This window comes from Ananas comosus, linkage group 22 (assembly GCF_001540865.1).
Source record: "Ananas comosus cultivar F153 linkage group 22, ASM154086v1, whole genome shotgun sequence".
In the NCBI taxonomy this organism is placed as follows: Eukaryota; Viridiplantae; Streptophyta; class Magnoliopsida; order Poales; family Bromeliaceae; genus Ananas; species Ananas comosus.
In genome coordinates this window covers 5,182,538-5,199,610 of record NC_033642.1, presented here as the reverse complement: position 1 = coordinate 5,199,610, position 17,073 = coordinate 5,182,538, and the positions used below count along the sequence as shown (strand labels likewise).

General features: G+C 39.5%; 1 protein-coding gene and 1 long non-coding RNA gene across 7 annotated transcripts in view; both read right to left on the bottom strand.

The window, feature by feature from the left end:
• LOC109727675 lies at nt 1,874-4,580 on the bottom strand. Its single transcript, XR_002220811.1, has 5 exons — nt 4,441-4,580; nt 4,253-4,348; nt 4,054-4,166; nt 3,905-3,965; nt 1,874-2,181 (listed from the first exon to the last, which is right to left on the bottom strand). It is a non-coding gene; the product is annotated as an uncharacterized LOC109727675 (long non-coding RNA).
• Nucleotides 7,796-17,073, bottom strand: part of LOC109727349 (tRNA(His) guanylyltransferase 1-like) — a 22,065-nt gene continuing 12,787 nt past the window's right edge. For 2 of the 6 annotated variants that reach the window (XM_020257438.1, XM_020257437.1), the window contains exons 3-10: nt 12,938-13,010; nt 11,737-11,855; nt 10,900-11,031; nt 9,691-9,735; nt 9,333-9,502; nt 9,092-9,180; nt 8,459-8,566; nt 7,796-8,178 (exon numbers count right to left, since the gene is read on the bottom strand). In XM_020257438.1, the coding sequence (XP_020113027.1) occupies nt 8,044-8,178; nt 8,459-8,566; nt 9,092-9,180; nt 9,333-9,502; nt 9,691-9,735; nt 10,900-11,031; nt 11,737-11,840 (783 nt within the window). In that variant the 5' untranslated portion in view covers nt 11,841-11,855; nt 12,938-13,010 and the 3' untranslated portion in view covers nt 7,796-8,043. Of the gene's footprint in view, nt 8,179-8,458; nt 8,567-9,091; nt 9,181-9,332; nt 9,503-9,690; nt 9,736-10,899; nt 11,032-11,736; nt 11,856-12,738; nt 12,801-12,937; nt 13,011-17,073 lie in introns of all 6 variants that reach the window. The other 4 variants (XM_020257439.1, XM_020257441.1, XM_020257442.1 and 1 more) reach the window with 4 other exon arrangements.

Below are 17,073 nucleotides of genomic sequence, written 5' to 3'. Positions count from 1 at the left end.
GAAAGGTGAGAATTAAATACTTGAAATGATTTACTCTTCTTAACTTTGTGAATCATTTTTTTCACAACCGTATTCATATTTTTTCCAATTCCAGAGCAAACATTTTTCCTCTTTCTTTTTATAGGTTGCAAAAGAAATTGAGTTTCCAAGAACGAAAAGAATAAAAAAGAAATAAAGCTGTCACACCCCGAGGTCCCTTTTTGAAAGCCTATTCGAAAACGAACTATCTTTATAAATCAGAGTAAGCGAAAAATTGTTCCTTTTTTTTTTGAAAACTAGACCCCAAAAATATGCAACAGACCCGTCACAAATATAGAGAATTTCCAGAACAAACAGATAGAGTCTCCCTGTATTTGCACGGCGTAGCACATGGTATAATTTAACAACGAGATTTCCACTCACACACAACAACAACAGTATGTACAAGAATCACCAAATTATATCAAACAGTTAGTCGTCCTTAGTCACATCCATTTCACATTCATTTACATTCATCTTACAAGTTGAAATTGTCTCCTACACAAAGACTTCCTTTTTAAAACTCTAACTTTGCGAAAAATCTTGAGAAAACCATTTAAAAACATTTCCCACACGAAAATTCTTATTTTAAATATGCTACCACGAAGGGTAGAAAACCATCAATAGTAATCTGACTCTAAAACCACCTGCATTAAAGAATCACGAATATCCAAAACCATGAGAATCCAAAACATATAAATACATTATCCAAAACCCGCAAGTATAAAACATCAACTTTTTATACCAACTGAACCACAAGTATCATCTACTATTAGGTGTAGAAGTGAACTATACTANTACATTATCCAAAACCCGCAAGTATAAAACATCAACTTTTTATACCAACTGAACCACAAGTATCATCTACTATTAGGTGTAGAAGTGAACTATACTATCACCTTTATGTCTAATGACTATGTATGAAGTAATCAAGAACGTATACCGTAGATCGAGACCTCTATGCCCGCCCACTAGCTATGGCCTCACGCTACGTCCCGACCAATCCCACCCACATCACCTATGAAAAAAAAATGGGGTTGAAAAACCAACAAAGGGTCTCCCAATGGGTAACCAGGTATAGGTAAATAAAGGCCTACAATAGTAATATAACTGTGAAGAGAGATGAACTGTAAGTAAGCATGCAACAACCACTACTATAGCTATATGCGTCAACCGGATGGAAAGTCCAAATGTACCCAATCTGTATCGCCATGTCGATCTAAGGACCTCATGCAAGCCACAACCGCTCTGTCTGGTATATAACCCCAGCAAATGGCCGCTGGGCTCACCGATTGGCAACCAATCACTTTTCCGAAAAAGAATACCTTTCTGCAGGGGATCAGACCGCTGGTGTTCGTGAAATGCTGTTGAGCTGTAACGATCGATGCGAATATGATCAATAGCCAACCGTCAGCGAATAGCTGATAATCACCGCCCCTCATGGCACACCGACTAGTAGGTCATCGGAACAACACTGGTATACAAGCACCGACCACCCAGGTCAACCGGAATGGATAAGGTCAACATCCTCATAAGTATGCAAGTACAAACCACTCAGGTCAACCAGAAAGTGCAAGGTCAACAATGATAAGAGTATAAGGGAACCGACCACTCTGGTTATCTAGGATGTATCCACAAGAATCGACCACTCAGGTCAATAACGAATGTATATGATTATGTATAGGCAAGCTTTACCGCTCTACTTCTATGTCATGGACAACTAGAGAGAAGTATGCTAAGTAGAGCTAGAGTCGAAGTCATGTGGTGATATATGCAGGAAGTAAGAGGAAACGCTGAAGGGAACATTACCGAGCATACATGTCACGCCCTGGACTTCAGCGGAAGCTCACCAGTCACGTGCACAGACCCGCCGTGTATACCCCAACCTCAAGTGTACACTAGGCGTCTATAATCAATATAGTAAAAGCATAATATCTCAATGAGGTAATCAGAGCAAAACTTAAAAGTTCTTAAGATTATACCGACATAACCCAAATTACAGCTTAAAAGTATAAGTGCAAAATACATTCTACATAGTTCCAATGTACAACTCTGAGCTAAGCTAAAATAGCTGATATGGTTCTATTTATTTAACATTGATGAGGCTCTAACTAGCCGCTGACCCCTTGCCAGGAACCCTAACCTTTTCCGCTGTGGAAGGCTCTGCACAAAAACAACCAACAAAAGGGCATGAGAACTATTAAACAATAGTTTCCAATGGGTTAGCCGCCGAAAGTAGCGGAGTACACCACTAGGTCAACTGAGGCATGAATAAACAAGTATAAGTAAGAAATGTAAATACAACAAATAGATAAAGCAAGTTAAGTATAAACATGCATCAACAAAATATGTTTTCTAACATGTCTTATGTATTAGTTCATCATATACATGTTCTATAAGTCATGCTAATTCTCAGTTTAATCATCTATATGTCATGGTTCATGCAGAATACTATCTTTATAGTTTAACTAGCTAATGTCATCATGTAGTTATCTTTCTATACTAACAAGAGTGTAAACATACAGATACTGTCACTACATTACTGACTAACAGGGATGTCAACCTCCTAATATGTTCATTACTATGTATATCTCAACTACTGACATAAAGTACTTTTACTACAATGTCCATCTAGGTCTAAGTTCACTGTAGTAACCCAATTAACAGGAGACTTACTCATGGTAAAGTCCAGGCTAGTGCCGTGCCTAATGGCTTCGTGGAAGTCAACACTACCCACAGCAATTCACTTCGGCGCTCAGTCTCGTACATAAGCGATCAGTTATCGCGTAGGCCAACTCCGGAGCGCCATCTTGTGGAGAGCGACCCTCACAAGCATGTGCGAATGAGCACATTGGCAAGCAAGCTTAACTCATAGTATAGCATTCACAAGTTTATCATGTCTCTAACATAGAATTTCCTCTTGACACAAGGTCGACGATTGACAATAAATCAAATTCTACTAGCAACTACTTGGTGACATATTTCTACAAATAGGATGTACTTAATCATATAGCTGATTCTAACATGCTATACCCGCATACTCATATCTAGTCCTCTCACTACTCCTTATACATAAGGAAAGTGATTTATTAATGTCATATTCAATGACTTATTCTAGTGTTCATGCGACTCATGGCACCAATTCTATAGTTTTACATAAACCTCCACTACCTGGAGTAAACAAGCATTATGTAATTACCTCTACTTGACTATACAAGTATATCATCATGTCCAATTCTAGTTATTTAACTAGATCATATTCAATAGTATAACGTTCATGTTATATCATAATGCCCAGTGCTAGTTACTTAACTAGATCACATATAAAAACAGAAAATCCAGGTTATTTCTATCATGCAAAACAATACCCAACTTGTTAGCACAAGTAATCGAACATCATATAAGGTACTCTATACATGATTTCTACACAATTCATCCCACAATATACATGTATATGCATGTAACTCCATTATATATATTATGCTAGAAGTTCTGTCATCATGTCTACCACATGGAATTGCATGATTTAACTCACGATACCGTATCATAATACATCATTCACTTAGTTGTCCAACTGAACTAAATATCATATCCATAGCTTTACAGCTAACTCTATTGACTGATGTCATACTCAACTTGTCTACACAAGTTTACTAATATCATGAATACATGCTAACCGAGCAAGCAATCTTTGTAGACTAAGCAATTTCATAACCCTTCCTCTACTACATAGAGGTTTCATCATATCCAATATAATATGCATGTTGATGCATGCCCCAATCCATTCAAATATACATATGTTCACATACATATGCAACAATTCCAATTTCATAATGTCAAAGAAGACATAGAGGGAATTCACCGATTTCGGTAAGGTCAAACCCACCAAATAGTCGATAACTCCCGTTGATCTTGCGAGCAAAGGTCTTCGCTCGCCACCAAACACCCTAACAAGCATACTAAAGTCAGCTAAGAGCTTAACACAAATCTCCACATCATAGTGCGGATAAACATCACATTTAGGTAGAATTATACCTAGTATAGTGTCAAGGCTTGAATCCTTCCTTCGGTTCAGGTTGGAACACTAAAACCAACCTTCGAAAGCCCTCAAATCTCAGCCAAAAATATTCTAATACTCTATTGTTAACCTGCTGTGAGCATACACCAAAACAGCACCACTACTATCACTAATTCAGCTATTAAAATATTAACTAGTGAAAGATTAGTGGTATACCTTCCAACAGCTCCAACTTAGCTTTTCCCTGGATTAGAGTGGGAGAACCATAGCAAAATACATCTTCTATAGCTGCTACAAGTTTCCCCAACTCAGCTAGCAGCAAAGAAGCAAAGCTCAAGTTCAACTTCACTACTACAACTACTACTACATGAAACTAGAGAGAAAATTTGTATTATTCATCTTACCAAGTTGTAACTCAGCTATCTGCTGAGTTGAGGCTGCGAAATACATCCAAACTCCTTTCTCTCACAACCTTCAACAGCTCCAAAGCCTCCCAAATCAGTTAGCAACAAGAGAGGGAAAGAAAATGAGCTTAAATCCTCAATTCCACTCACGAAAACCCCAAAACCCTAGAAAGAGAAAAAGAGTAAGTCTTACCCTGTTCTTCAGCTCAATCCTAATAAGAACAGGCTGGGGGGTCGAGCTGGGAGGGTTAAAGGATAAGGGTTAGAGTGAAATTACCAAATAACCCTTTAATCTAATCAGCTGCTGTGCTGGGTACCGGTACTCGGGCAAGTTGGTACCGGTACTCAGTACAAAATACAGAATTTCGCCGCTTCAATGCACTTTTGCTCTTCCGGCCATTTGATCACTCAAGTAACTTGCCGAAAACCTCTCGACAACCTCTCAAAAGATGTAGAATAGTTCCAATTACTATTCTAACACTTGAACTTCGCAATTTGCTAAAGTTCAGTGTACTACAATACACTATTGAACCGACCTCGGATCGAAGTACTCACCTGTGTTGCAACTACACCTAGCTCCCGCAGTGTGTAGGACCGTCGACCGGACCTATGATAGGTCCACCGAGTCCGAAACCAAACCTACTGACTCAAAAGACATCACTTACAAACTCGAAACCACCCGCAGAATCGGTTTCCCAAAACCAATTCTCGAACTCGCCAGGAATCCCAACAATGCACAGGATGCCTACAGGACCCACGAAATGTCCCGAAACACACCGACTCATGCCGTGAGTCACCCAGTGTCCTGAAACACACCTATATGGGTGTTCGGATAGCAAACACAAGTGCCAAGGTCAACTCGGTCATCACTGGTCGACCGTCTCGCTATGGGCTTTCGGAAGTGACCACTTTGGCACCAGAAGCCTCCGTCCCTCACCTGTCACCTCCAAACACACAAGGCATCCCCAATGGCCAATCAACAAAGCTAGGCGATGATTTTTGGGGTGACCACATAGTCGGAAGCTCATCGTGACGAGAAATCGTACTCTACCATTGATTTCGCCAAAAAACACACGAAATCCCACCGCCTATATATATATATATATATATATATATATATATATATATATTTCGAGCTTTTCGAGTCTAATTCGAGCGAGCCCAATAATACTCAAGCTTGGCTTGAAATTAATTTCGAGCCTAAATTTAGACTCTAGCATGCTTGAAATTAATTCAAGCCGAGCTCGAACGAACCGAATATCGAGCCAAACACGAGTCAAACACGAGCCGGATCGCTCATTTGCCCGCCCTACGTTTCCATCCCTAAGAAGACCCACACGTTTTACAAGAAAACATTTCATTTTGGGCCTCTAAAGACTAGAGTTTATAATATTTTAATATTTGCTATGCCTAATTATTAGGGATTTTTCCAATAAGTTTTAAAAACCTGAGGGGGTCAGGTATGACCGCTTATGGGCCTCAATATGTAGCTCGATCCTTAGCTGTCTCGGATTAGGAGAACCTGATCTCCTCTCCAATCTGCACGTGAGACTCGGTCAGATTAAGATTAATATTCAATCAGAGAAATGTGAAAGAGGGGAAAGATTCTAAGCTGCCACTTGTCATCCGCAAGAATTTCGCTCCAACATGTGTTCCTATGATGATGATATATCTTTAAAAAAATAAAAAATGCGCACATAAGTGTTTGATCTAGCTTTTTTGAAAAATAATTTTAAGTTTAAAAGTAATCTTTAGCTCGATACAGTGTTTGAAGGTCTTGTTTTCAAAATATAAATTAATTTTTTAAAAATTTTAAATTTTAAATTTTAAAATTCAAAATTTAAATTAAATTTTAATTTCGAATTTTGAATTTAAGTCTTAAATTTTAAATATTCAATTTTATATTTGAAATATTCAAATATTAAATTTCAAATTTTTAAATTTTAATTTAGATGCTAAATTTTTAATTAAAAATTTATATTTATATTTAAAATTTCAATTTTAATTTTTAAATTATAATTTTATATTTTGAATTTTGTGTGAATTTAAAATTGAAATTTAAATTCAAATTATAAATTATTTTAAAATAAAATTCAGTAAACTTTTTTTGCTAAACAGTTTTACAAAATCATTCTAAAATAATCATTTTCTAGCTAAAAACTCAGCCAATGCTCTACAATTTTTAACTGAAATCAATTCTCCAAATCAAAGGCAATTATGCAGAAATCAGTCTTCGAGAATCTAGGCCAAACTGGCCTCATAGGCAAACGCTCTACAGCTTTTACTTTAGATTTTAAATTTATGTAACATAGTTTCTGATCTTTCACTGTACCAAGCTAGTCCCTGAACATATCTAAATTCCTACATATGTGTAATCCTTATCATTATAAAAAAGATACTTCAGATATTAAATAAATCAGGAATAAATATTAGGCAAGTTCAGGCACTAGAACCTCAAACCCATTAACACAAGCTAATGCAGCAAAATATGTAAAGAATGAACCAAGAAGCTAGCGAACTTTATGGAAACATCAAATTGCGCTAATTACTACAATTTCAACATCTTAAGCATTTAAATAATTGAATTTTTCTCTCTCTCTATATATATATAGATATTGAAAAAAAAAAAACTTAAAATTAAGCAGTGAGCGTGGACCGGATCGGACAAGCAACCTTCAGATCTTCAGTCTGAAGATCCAACTGAGCTATCCCTACAATTTCTAATTTTTCTTCCAACTCTTCCATATATATACCATTTTGATCTATTGTTGCTAACTGGAAACTAGTAAACTGAATTCATGCAGAGGAATATCCTGTCATTGTGACTATACATGCTAATCATGTCCCAGGACTTCGTTTTTATATTTCTTTCGCAGTATGCGAGAACCGTAAACTCGAGTTCAGAGTAAGTCATAATTTTCATTTTTGTTTTTGAAATTAGGAAAAGGGCAATACTAGAGCTTTATTTATTGGATATAACATGATTTCCTCTCAAGTTGGAGGGTCTCCAACATCGATTTAAGAACCAAATAGAAAGAAACCATTCTTTGGAAAAGTACATGCTCTAGTTTGCATATTAGGTTCCTGCTGCAGCAAAATGCAGTTGAAAAAAATTTTACTGAAAAAGGTTAGTGTTTAAACAATTGAATTTTGAATAGCACTGCAAAAACTCCAAGCCGGCCGAGAAGAGCCCAAATCTAATAAAAGCAGGAAGTACCAACAGTAACCTTCATATTTAAATGAGAAACTACAGAGAACTAGAAAAATTATTAATACATCTTTTATTCTACTTTGGCAGGAAAAGGTTAGAACAAGAACTTCACAAAAAAAAAAAAAAATTAAAAAAAATAAAATAAAATAAAATAAAATAAAAATTCAGGTTGTTAAGAAGTGTGCTTACGCCAAAATTACAATAAACAAGATGTTGATGTAGTAAATGTAGCTAATGTAGCAAATGTACAGAAGAATTGAAAAGGAGTTGAGTAAAAAGAAGACATTTTTCCAGCTAGATAACTTAAATCTTCTTCAAGAATTTCTGAATTGAGAGACGAAAATGTCAAAGCGTCTACTATTAAGACCTTCATTTTAAAGTTGCTCGATTACTTAATCTTCTTCAAGAATTTCCGGATGTTCACGCCAAAAATTGGGACCGACAATGTCAAAGTGTCCGAGAACAACCTTCTTTCGAATTCTTTTGACAGGATTGCCGGTCAAGTCAAACTTCACTGTTTCTTCCACCTAGAGTTCAAGATGCATGAGGTTACTTTGTTCCACAAAGCATAGATATTTCAATTTTTATAGGGGCATCTATGTAAATATGTGCTTTTGAAGGGGGTGCACAGAAAATTTTCCAACATAAGGGAAAATGTAGCAAAACAGTATTCCAACATGCCTCCTACTGTATACAGATTTATAACTATCAAACACGGGGACTTTTACATGTATACCTCTCCGCAAAAGAAACCTTTATTAGTCCTTAGTTGATTTAATGCAAAAGTGTTTTGCCAAGCAGTTTTACCTTATCTCTGTAAACACAAGACCCTTTGCGAAACATGGCTGGTAGTTTGTCGTAATTTGCACCAAATTGTTGAAAAAGAAGCTCATTCTTATCTTTTGACAGCATACCCTGTAGAATGAGTATAAACGAAGATCCAACAAACAAGAAAATGATTGACACCCTTATAATTCAATGAAGGCATCAAAAGAGAAAAAAAGAAGAAACATCAAAAACCATGTAAATGTCCCTTACAACATATCAATACATAATTATAAAGACGTATAGGTACAAATATATTCAGTACAAGTAGGCTAACAGAAATAAGCAATTTTTTCACTAAAATTCAGTGTCCCACCACAATTTTCATATATTTTTTAATGTATGAGAAGGTATGAAAATAACATGAATTACAATATTACCGACTAATTTCAGACAAAAATTGGATTCTTTTCACCCCAACCTACTTAAGATATTAGTCCAAAGTCAACGAAACTTTGTTAACTTCTCTAGGTATCTAAACTCCTTTCAAGTCTAACCGATCTCCAAGGGATCTAAGGTATCTAAACTCCTTTCAAGTCTAACCGGTCTTAATAAAATCTAATACACAAATGGCAACCTGGCAAATGTTCCTCGTAAAGAAAATTTCTGACACACCTTTAACATTTCTTGTGCTTCCCTTTCTGTTTTCCCAGACTTTACTAGCATCCAGAAGCAAGTATTGTATTGATTGTTAATATGACCTGCAAAGTGAGAGAATAAGGCATCATCTTGGTCTAACCTTTTAGGCTTTAAAAAAGTATCAACTTTTCATTCCTTGTTGGCATAGTACACCCAAGTTATTTCTCAGTAGGGCTTCTATTGTTTTAGAACATGTTTAGCTTATAGTTGCACTTACAGTCTACTTGCCTCCATGAAAGATAATCTCGAATGATCTTCGCTCTTGGATAGCATACAACTCGCCCATCAAAAAATGGCGGCCTCTTCAAATCTTTGTGGGGAAAGAACTCTTTCCACTTCATCACGTACACAGCAGTGAAGTAGGAGACAGTGAGTGAAAGTATTTTGCTGCAATTTGATTGTTTTTAGGAATTCAAAACTCGCAACTCAATACATGCAGACTTTAGCAATTGCAATTAACTATTAATTTATTGCGCAAAATAGAAATTTCACAACTCTATCTTTCCTATAGGAATTCATCACATGGAATCGAAATATATAATGACTTTTATATATAAAATTCATTACGAGATAACCTTGCTCGTCTCTGATAAAATTGACTTGTCTCCTTCAGTACAAAACTGCCGAAAATGGGAAACCACAGAATTAATAACCATCCTATAGTAAAGCAGAAATTGTACATTAATTAAATCATTGTTATAATTCATCTTAGCTCCAACAGTGGATATATACATAGCCATTGTTCCAGTGGCATATAATGTCTCCTACGATAAAGGCTGGTTCTTCTTCATCTGACTAAAGAAGTTAACAGAAATGTAATAAAAATAAGTCAAATGCATACAGCTCCCTGCAAACATAGCGAATTGTGGATATATCCCTGCAAAATCGAAACTCCATAAGTTGTCCCTACAAAAGTACCAAGTTATGCAGATATGTCCCTGCAGTTAACATCTGTTAGTGAGCTGTTTGTTTTTTAACAGCGAAGTCGTGAAATGACCATTTTACCCTCACAAATATATCCCTCCAAAAGTTTTCCTCTTCCCCTTCTCTTTCTTTTCCTTTTCGGACCGTCGAAGCAGACGACGGCGGCGGCGACGCGGGGTCAGGTTCGCCGGCGATGAAGAAGAGGGAAGAACGCCGAGCACCGGAGCTCGTCGCCCTCAACGCCGTCCCCTCCCTCGTCGGCCTCCTCGGCCACAACATCGCCGACATCGCCGGCGACGTTGTCTCCCTCCTCACCGACCTCACCGACGCCGACGTCCTCGGTGACCACGACGACCCCGCACACGCCCTCATCGCCGCCCTCGTCGACAACAACGCCCTCGAGCTTCTCGTCCAGAAACTCGCCCGCCTTTCCTCCGAGACCGACCCCGACGAGATTCTTCTCCCTCGCCTGTGACGAAGAAGAGGGAAGAGGAAGAAGGAAGAAGGAAGAAGAAAGAAGGGAGAAAAAGGGAGAAGAGGAAGAGGGAAGAGGAAACGGAAGAGAGTTCGCCACAGTCGCCGTCGCCGCCATCTCTCCTCGCCGGCGACGAAGTAGAAGGAAGAGGAAGAGGAGGAAGAGGAAGAAGGGTAAATACGTCAATTCACACTATAATTAACCATGGTTAAGTATTTTAACCGTGGTTAACGAAAATTTTCTAACAGATCTGGACGGTAGGGACATATCTGCATAACTTAGGACTTTTGCAGGGATAACTTATGGAGTTTTCAATTTGCAGGAATATATCCGCAATTTACTATGTTTGGAGGGACGTGTATGCAAATAAACCTAAAAATAATACCTATATTCATCGCTCACACCATAAGCAAATACAATATCTGGGAACTGCTCAAGCATCGAGACTGCACACGCATTCATCAGGTTCAAGGCATTCTCATCATTGGGTTTCTCAAATGCGTGATCTACAGAAAATCTACAAAAGAAATATAAGAATTGCATTAATATAAAATCAATCTAACGTGATATTCCTGATCTACTGCAGGGATAGACATATTCGATGAATGGTTTACAGCTGGGAATGTATCAATTAACGAGAAAAAGAAAGAAAAAAAAGAGGGAAAGAACAGAACCATAAGAACAGAGAACGCAAATAGTATTCAATATAATTCAAAAGTGGCAATTTCCAGGGAGTTTTCTAGCCTGCATAGAATACTTTTTCAATGAGAGTAAGACAAATCTAACCAATTAAAAGTCTTCATAATACAGTCCTATTCTGCAAGCTCTCTTTAAAACTACAATATTAGAGATTTAAGTGACCAAGTCGAATTGGCATGGAACAAAAATCCAAACAATAAAAGAGGAGCTCGGTCCGTGTAAGATTGAAATTACGAGTATACATGACAAAATCAATACAAATTTGCGAAAATTGGCAAAAGCACATAACTTTGTAGATAAAGATGATAGAGCTGTACGAATGTACGAAATGCATAAAAAAAATGTCAAATATAGGATTAGTATTGGCTCCCACTTTATCGCTGTTGCTTCACATGTAAAAACATTTCTTACAATAATACAGCAGGGATGCTAAAATTCCATGTTTAATCATATGAATAGTTCCAATATTTTCAACATCAATTCTCTAAAAAATTGTGCGAATTGGGGAAAAGTGAGCGCTTACTGGTGAAAATGGCATCCATCAATTCTCACCACAATCCAATTGCTGGGTGGCAACCTATCATCAGTCTCGAACTCCTTCACATACTCAAATTTGCTATTGGCCATCGAAGAACATTAATCCTAAACATAAAAAATAAAAAAATTGAACTTTTTGCACAAAGTTGATTAATGGTAAAATATACCTTAAATAATTAATGAAATCTCTAACCGAAACTTCAATGAAGAGTGGAATGGAACCCTAAAAAGGGATGTGTTGGAATGAGCACTACACAAGTATGACAGAGAGAAACTCTAACCCTAACCGTAACCCTAGGTAGGGAGCGGCGGAGGCGGCGGAGGGTTGCAGCCTTCTGATTGATCGTGAAGAAGCAGATGGCAAATAAAAAAAATTATACACTTCTCTACTTTTCAATGGGACCATAAAAATTACAACGTAACTGAATTATTGTGTTATGCTTATTGTCGTATTTTCTAGAAAAATAACTTTTTTTGGCACTTTCTCACACATCATAACTGCAATCCTATTTAAATAAGACATAAGAATCAAGTCACAACATGGCAACCGACCGTCCCTAATGCAGATGGCAAAGGATTTGTGGGTCTACCATTCCGTCAAATTCATTCATCGGCATTTTCTAATTCATTGGTTGTTGCACCGATAAGGTCAATGGCATCATGTAAAAGTCCATATATATATCATCCGACATTCCAAAATTTTGGGTTATAGGGGACCACTTTTGCACATGCGAAACTTCTTGCTTATGCAGAGGCTGAGAAATTGAAGAACTATCGACGGTGTTAATTGAGAAAGTTAAAGATAAAGGTTCCACTCTGTGGCAAACCCATCTAGTATATCCTCTTAGAAAGCTGTCACATATCAAGTATATTTTCGCATCATCATATGTTTGTGGTGAACAATTAACACAACGTATGCAAGGGCATATTATTTTTCCACTACAGGATGCATTATGAAATGCAAATTCAAGAAATTGTGAGACTCAACTTTTGTATTCATCACTATGTCTAGGTTTGGTCATCCAACTCCTATCCATTATAGCTAGACAACTGAAATAACAACAAATAATTTGGTTCAATATCAATGCATAGTTATGTAGCTAAAGATTAACTTAGTGATAATAAAACTAAAATCTTAACAAAATATAGAATAAAAAAAATTATTAGAAAGGGATAAAGTATTTTACCTAATCTTCAAACAAAAGAAGTAGACGACTTCAACAACGATAGTCCCACACGTGATTTCTTCCCTCACTTGTTCTTAGTAATAAAAAAACAAAATGTTGGGTTAGTCAATTTAAATTAAGAACCCAATCAAATTAACCCTACAAAACCAACTATCTATAAAATTTAAATGTAAGCAAATAAAACAAACAACCTAGTAATTGTTAATCTTACTTTTGTTGCATACTCGGAACCCGCCTATCCCCTTTGAGACAGGCAAGCCGCAGACAAACTGCACGAGCCCAGCCCGGTTTAACCGTAGCCAGGGCCCCGCACTGTCCACTTGACCGGAGAAGAGCCCGGTCATTTATAAGACTACAAACCAAAAGAAATGATCGACGCGCTCTAGACGTGCAACCCGACTTTTGCGCAAGATTTAACTATGGGTCATGACTTCAAATAAGAGGAGTCATACAACGCGCAGTCAAACCTAAACAGGTTCGTTAGAGCCGTGGCCGGTTTAAAAATACCGGTTATGACAGCAATTGGCAGGAGCGTGATTCTCGTGTCGGCTTCAACTAGCCGAAAGCTGTTACCCCTTAACAGAAGCTGCGAAGAAGTTTAATCATTCGAAATCCGGTTTAGTGTGCCCCCATTACCCAAAAGTAAAATGCCGCAGAACCCTACGGAAAACACTCGTTTAGAAACAAATCTATCGTAGTGTGCGCGAAGTATTCCAAGAATTAGGACTGCCATACGACGAATGATTAACTCGATAAAGGTACAAATTAAAAGAAGCAGGCGAGTAAAATAAATAAACATCGTCAGGGAAAAAGCTTGTTCCTATAGAGTGAGCTAGGGGAACGTGTTCTTCTTAGTCCCCTTTTGAGGCTAGCTCTAAGATTACTAAATAGGGCGGGGAGACATCAATCAGAACGAAAAAGTAAAAACGGTAGAAAAGACATGCATCAAGTAAACTGAGTATACACACACACACACACACACACACACACATATCTTGATCCGATGATACGATAATTATCGTGGTTCAATAACCACGATGGTTCAAAAACAGGTAACCTAATTCTCTACACGCCAATCCTACTACACCCGGGGGATCCCAACTCACCCACCAACCAACTTATCATACTAGATTGCCCACTTTCACTAGTTTTCCCATCTAGATTGCTGCCTTTTTGAACCATCGTGGTTTCACGAAGCACGATAATTATCGTATCATCGGCCTGAGAGAGAGAGAGAGAGAGAGGAGAGAGAGAGAGAGAGAGAGAGAGAGAGAGAGAGAGAGAGAGAGAGAGAGAGAGAGAGAGAGAGAGAGAGAGAGAGAGAGAGAGAGAGAGAGAGAGAGAGAGAGAGAGAGAGAGAGAGAGAGAGAGAGAGAGAGAGAGAGAGAGAGAGAGAGAGAGAGAGAGAGAGAGAGAGAGAGAGAGAGAGAGAGAGAGAGAGAGAGAGAGAGAGAGAGAGAGAGAGAGAGAGAGAGAGAGAGAGAGAGAGAGAGAGAGAGAGAGAGAGAGAGAGAGAGAGAGAGAGAGAGAGAGAGAGAGAGAGAGAGAGAGAGAGAGAGAGAGAGAGAGAGAGAGAGAGAGAGAGAGAGAGAGAGAGAGAGAGAGAGAGAGAGAGAGAGAGAGAGAGAGAGAGAGAGAGAGAGAGAGAGAGAGAGAGAGAGAGAGAGAGAGAGAGAGAGAGAGAGAGAGAGAGAGAGAGAGAGAGAGAGAGAGAGAGAGAGAGAGAGAGAGAGAGAGAGAGAGAGAGAGAGAGAGAGAGAGAGAGAGAGAGAGAGAGAGAGAGAGAGAGAGAGAGAGAGAGAGAGAGAGAGAGAGAGAGAGAGAGAGAGAGAGAGAGAGAGAGAGAGAGAGAGAGAGAGAGAGAGAGAGAGAGAGAGAGAGAGAGAGAGAGAGAGAGAGAGAGAGAGAGAGAGAGAGAGAGAGAGAGAGAGAGAGAGAGAGAGAGAGAGAGAGAGAGAGAGAGAGAGAGAGAGAGAGAGAGAGAGAGAGAGAGAGAGAGAGAGAGAGAGAGAGAGAGAGAGAGAGAGAGAGAGAGAGAGAGAGAGAGAGAGAGAGAGAGAGAGAGAGAGAGAGAGAGAGAGAGAGAGAGAGAGAGAGAGAGAGAGAGAGAGAGAGAGAGAGAGAGAGAGAGAGAGAGAGAGAGAGAGAGAGAGAGAGAGAGAGAGAGAGAGAGAGAGAGAGAGAGAGAGAGAGAGAGAGAGAGAGAGAGAGAGAGAGAGAGAGAGAGAGAGAGAGAGAGAGAGAGAGAGAGAGAGAGAGAGAGAGAGAGAGAGAGAGAGAGAGAGAGAGAGAGAGAGAGAGAGAGAGAGAGAGAGAGAGAGAGAGAGAGAGAGAGAGAGAGAGAGAGAGAGAGAGAGAGAGAGAGAGAGAGAGAGAGAGAGAGAGAGAGAGAGAGAGAGAGAGAGAGAGAGAGAGAGAGAGAGAGAGAGAGAGAGAGAGAGAGAGAGAGAGAGAGAGAGAGAGAGAGAGAGAGAGAGAGAGAGAGAGAGAGAGAGAGAGAGAGAGAGAGAGAGAGAGAGAGAGAGAGAGAGAGAGAGAGAGAGAGAGAGAGAGAGAGAGAGAGAGAGAGAGAGAGAGAGAGAGAGAGAGAGAGAGAGAGAGAGAGAGAGAGAGAGAGAGAGAGAGAGAGAGAGAGAGAGAGAGAGAGAGAGAGAGAGAGAGAGAGAGAGAGAGAGAGAGAGAGAGAGAGAGAGAGAGAGAGAGAGAGAGAGAGAGAGAGAGAGAGAGAGAGAGAGAGAGAGAGAGAGAGAGAGAGAGAGAGAGAGAGAGAGAGAGAGAGAGAGAGAGAGAGAGAGAGAGAGAGAGAGAGAGAGAGAGAGAGAGAGAGAGAGAGAGAGAGAGAGAGAGAGAGAGAGAGAGAGAGAGAGAGAGAGAGAGAGAGAGAGAGAGAGAGAGAGAGAGAGAGAGAGAGAGAGAGAGAGAGAGAGAGAGAGAGAGAGAGAGAGAGAGAGAGAGAGAGAGAGAGAGAGAGAGAGAGAGAGAGAGAGAGAGAGAGAGAGAGAGAGAGAGAGAGAGAGAGAGAGAGAGAGAGAGAGAGAGAGAGAGAGAGAGAGAGAGAGAGAGAGAGAGAGAGAGAGAGAGAGAGAGAGAGAGAGAGAGAGAGAGAGAGAGAGAGAGAGAGAGAGAGAGAGAGAGAGAGAGAGAGAGAGAGAGAGAGAGAGAGAGAGAGAGAGAGAGAGAGAGAGAGAGAGAGAGAGAGAGAGAGAGAGAGAGAGAGAGAGAGAGAGAGAGAGAGAGAGAGAGAGAGAGAGAGAGAGAGAGAGAGAGAGAGAGAGAGAGAGAGAGAGAGAGAGAGAGAGAGAGAGAGAGAGAGAGAGAGAGAGAGAGAGAGAGAGAGAGAGAGAGAGAGAGAGAGAGAGAGAGAGAGAGAGAGAGAGAGAGAGAGAGAGAGAGAGAGAGAGAGAGAGAGAGAGAGAGAGAGAGAGAGAGAGAGAGAGAGAGAGAGAGAGAGAGAGAGAGAGAGAGAGAGAGAGAGAGAGAGAGAGAGAGAGAGAGAGAGAGAGAGAGAGAGAGAGAGAGAGAGAGAGAGAGAGAGAGAGAGAGAGAGAGAGAGAGAGAGAGAGAGAGAGAGAGAGAGAGAGAGAGAGAGAGAGAGAGAGAGAGAGAGAGAGAGAGAGAGAGAGAGAGAGAGAGAGAGAGAGAGAGAGAGAGAGAGAGAGAGAGAGAGAGAGAGAGAGAGAGAGAGAGAGAGAGAGAGAGAGAGAGAGAGAGAGAGAGAGAGAGAGAGAGAGAGAGAGAGAGAGAGAGAGAGAGAGAGAGAGAGAGAGAGAGAGAGAGAGAGAGAGAGAGAGAGAGAGAGAGAGAGAGAGAGAGAGAGAGAGAGAGAGAGAGAGAGAGAGAGAGAGAGAGAGAGAGAGAGAGAGAGAGAGAGAGAGAGAGAGAGAGAGAGAGAGAGAGAGAGAGAGAGAGAGAGAGAGAGAGAGAGAGAGAGAGAGAGAGAGAGAGAGAGAGAGAGAGAGAGAGAGAGAGAGAGAGAGAGAGAGAGAGAGAGAGAGAGAGAGAGAGAGAGAGAGAGAGAGAGAGAGAGAGAGAGAGAGAGAGAGAGAGAGAGAGAGAGAGAGAGAGAGAGAGAGAGAGAGAGAGAGAGAGAGAGAGAGAGAGAGAGAGAGAGAGAGAGAGATATATATATATATATA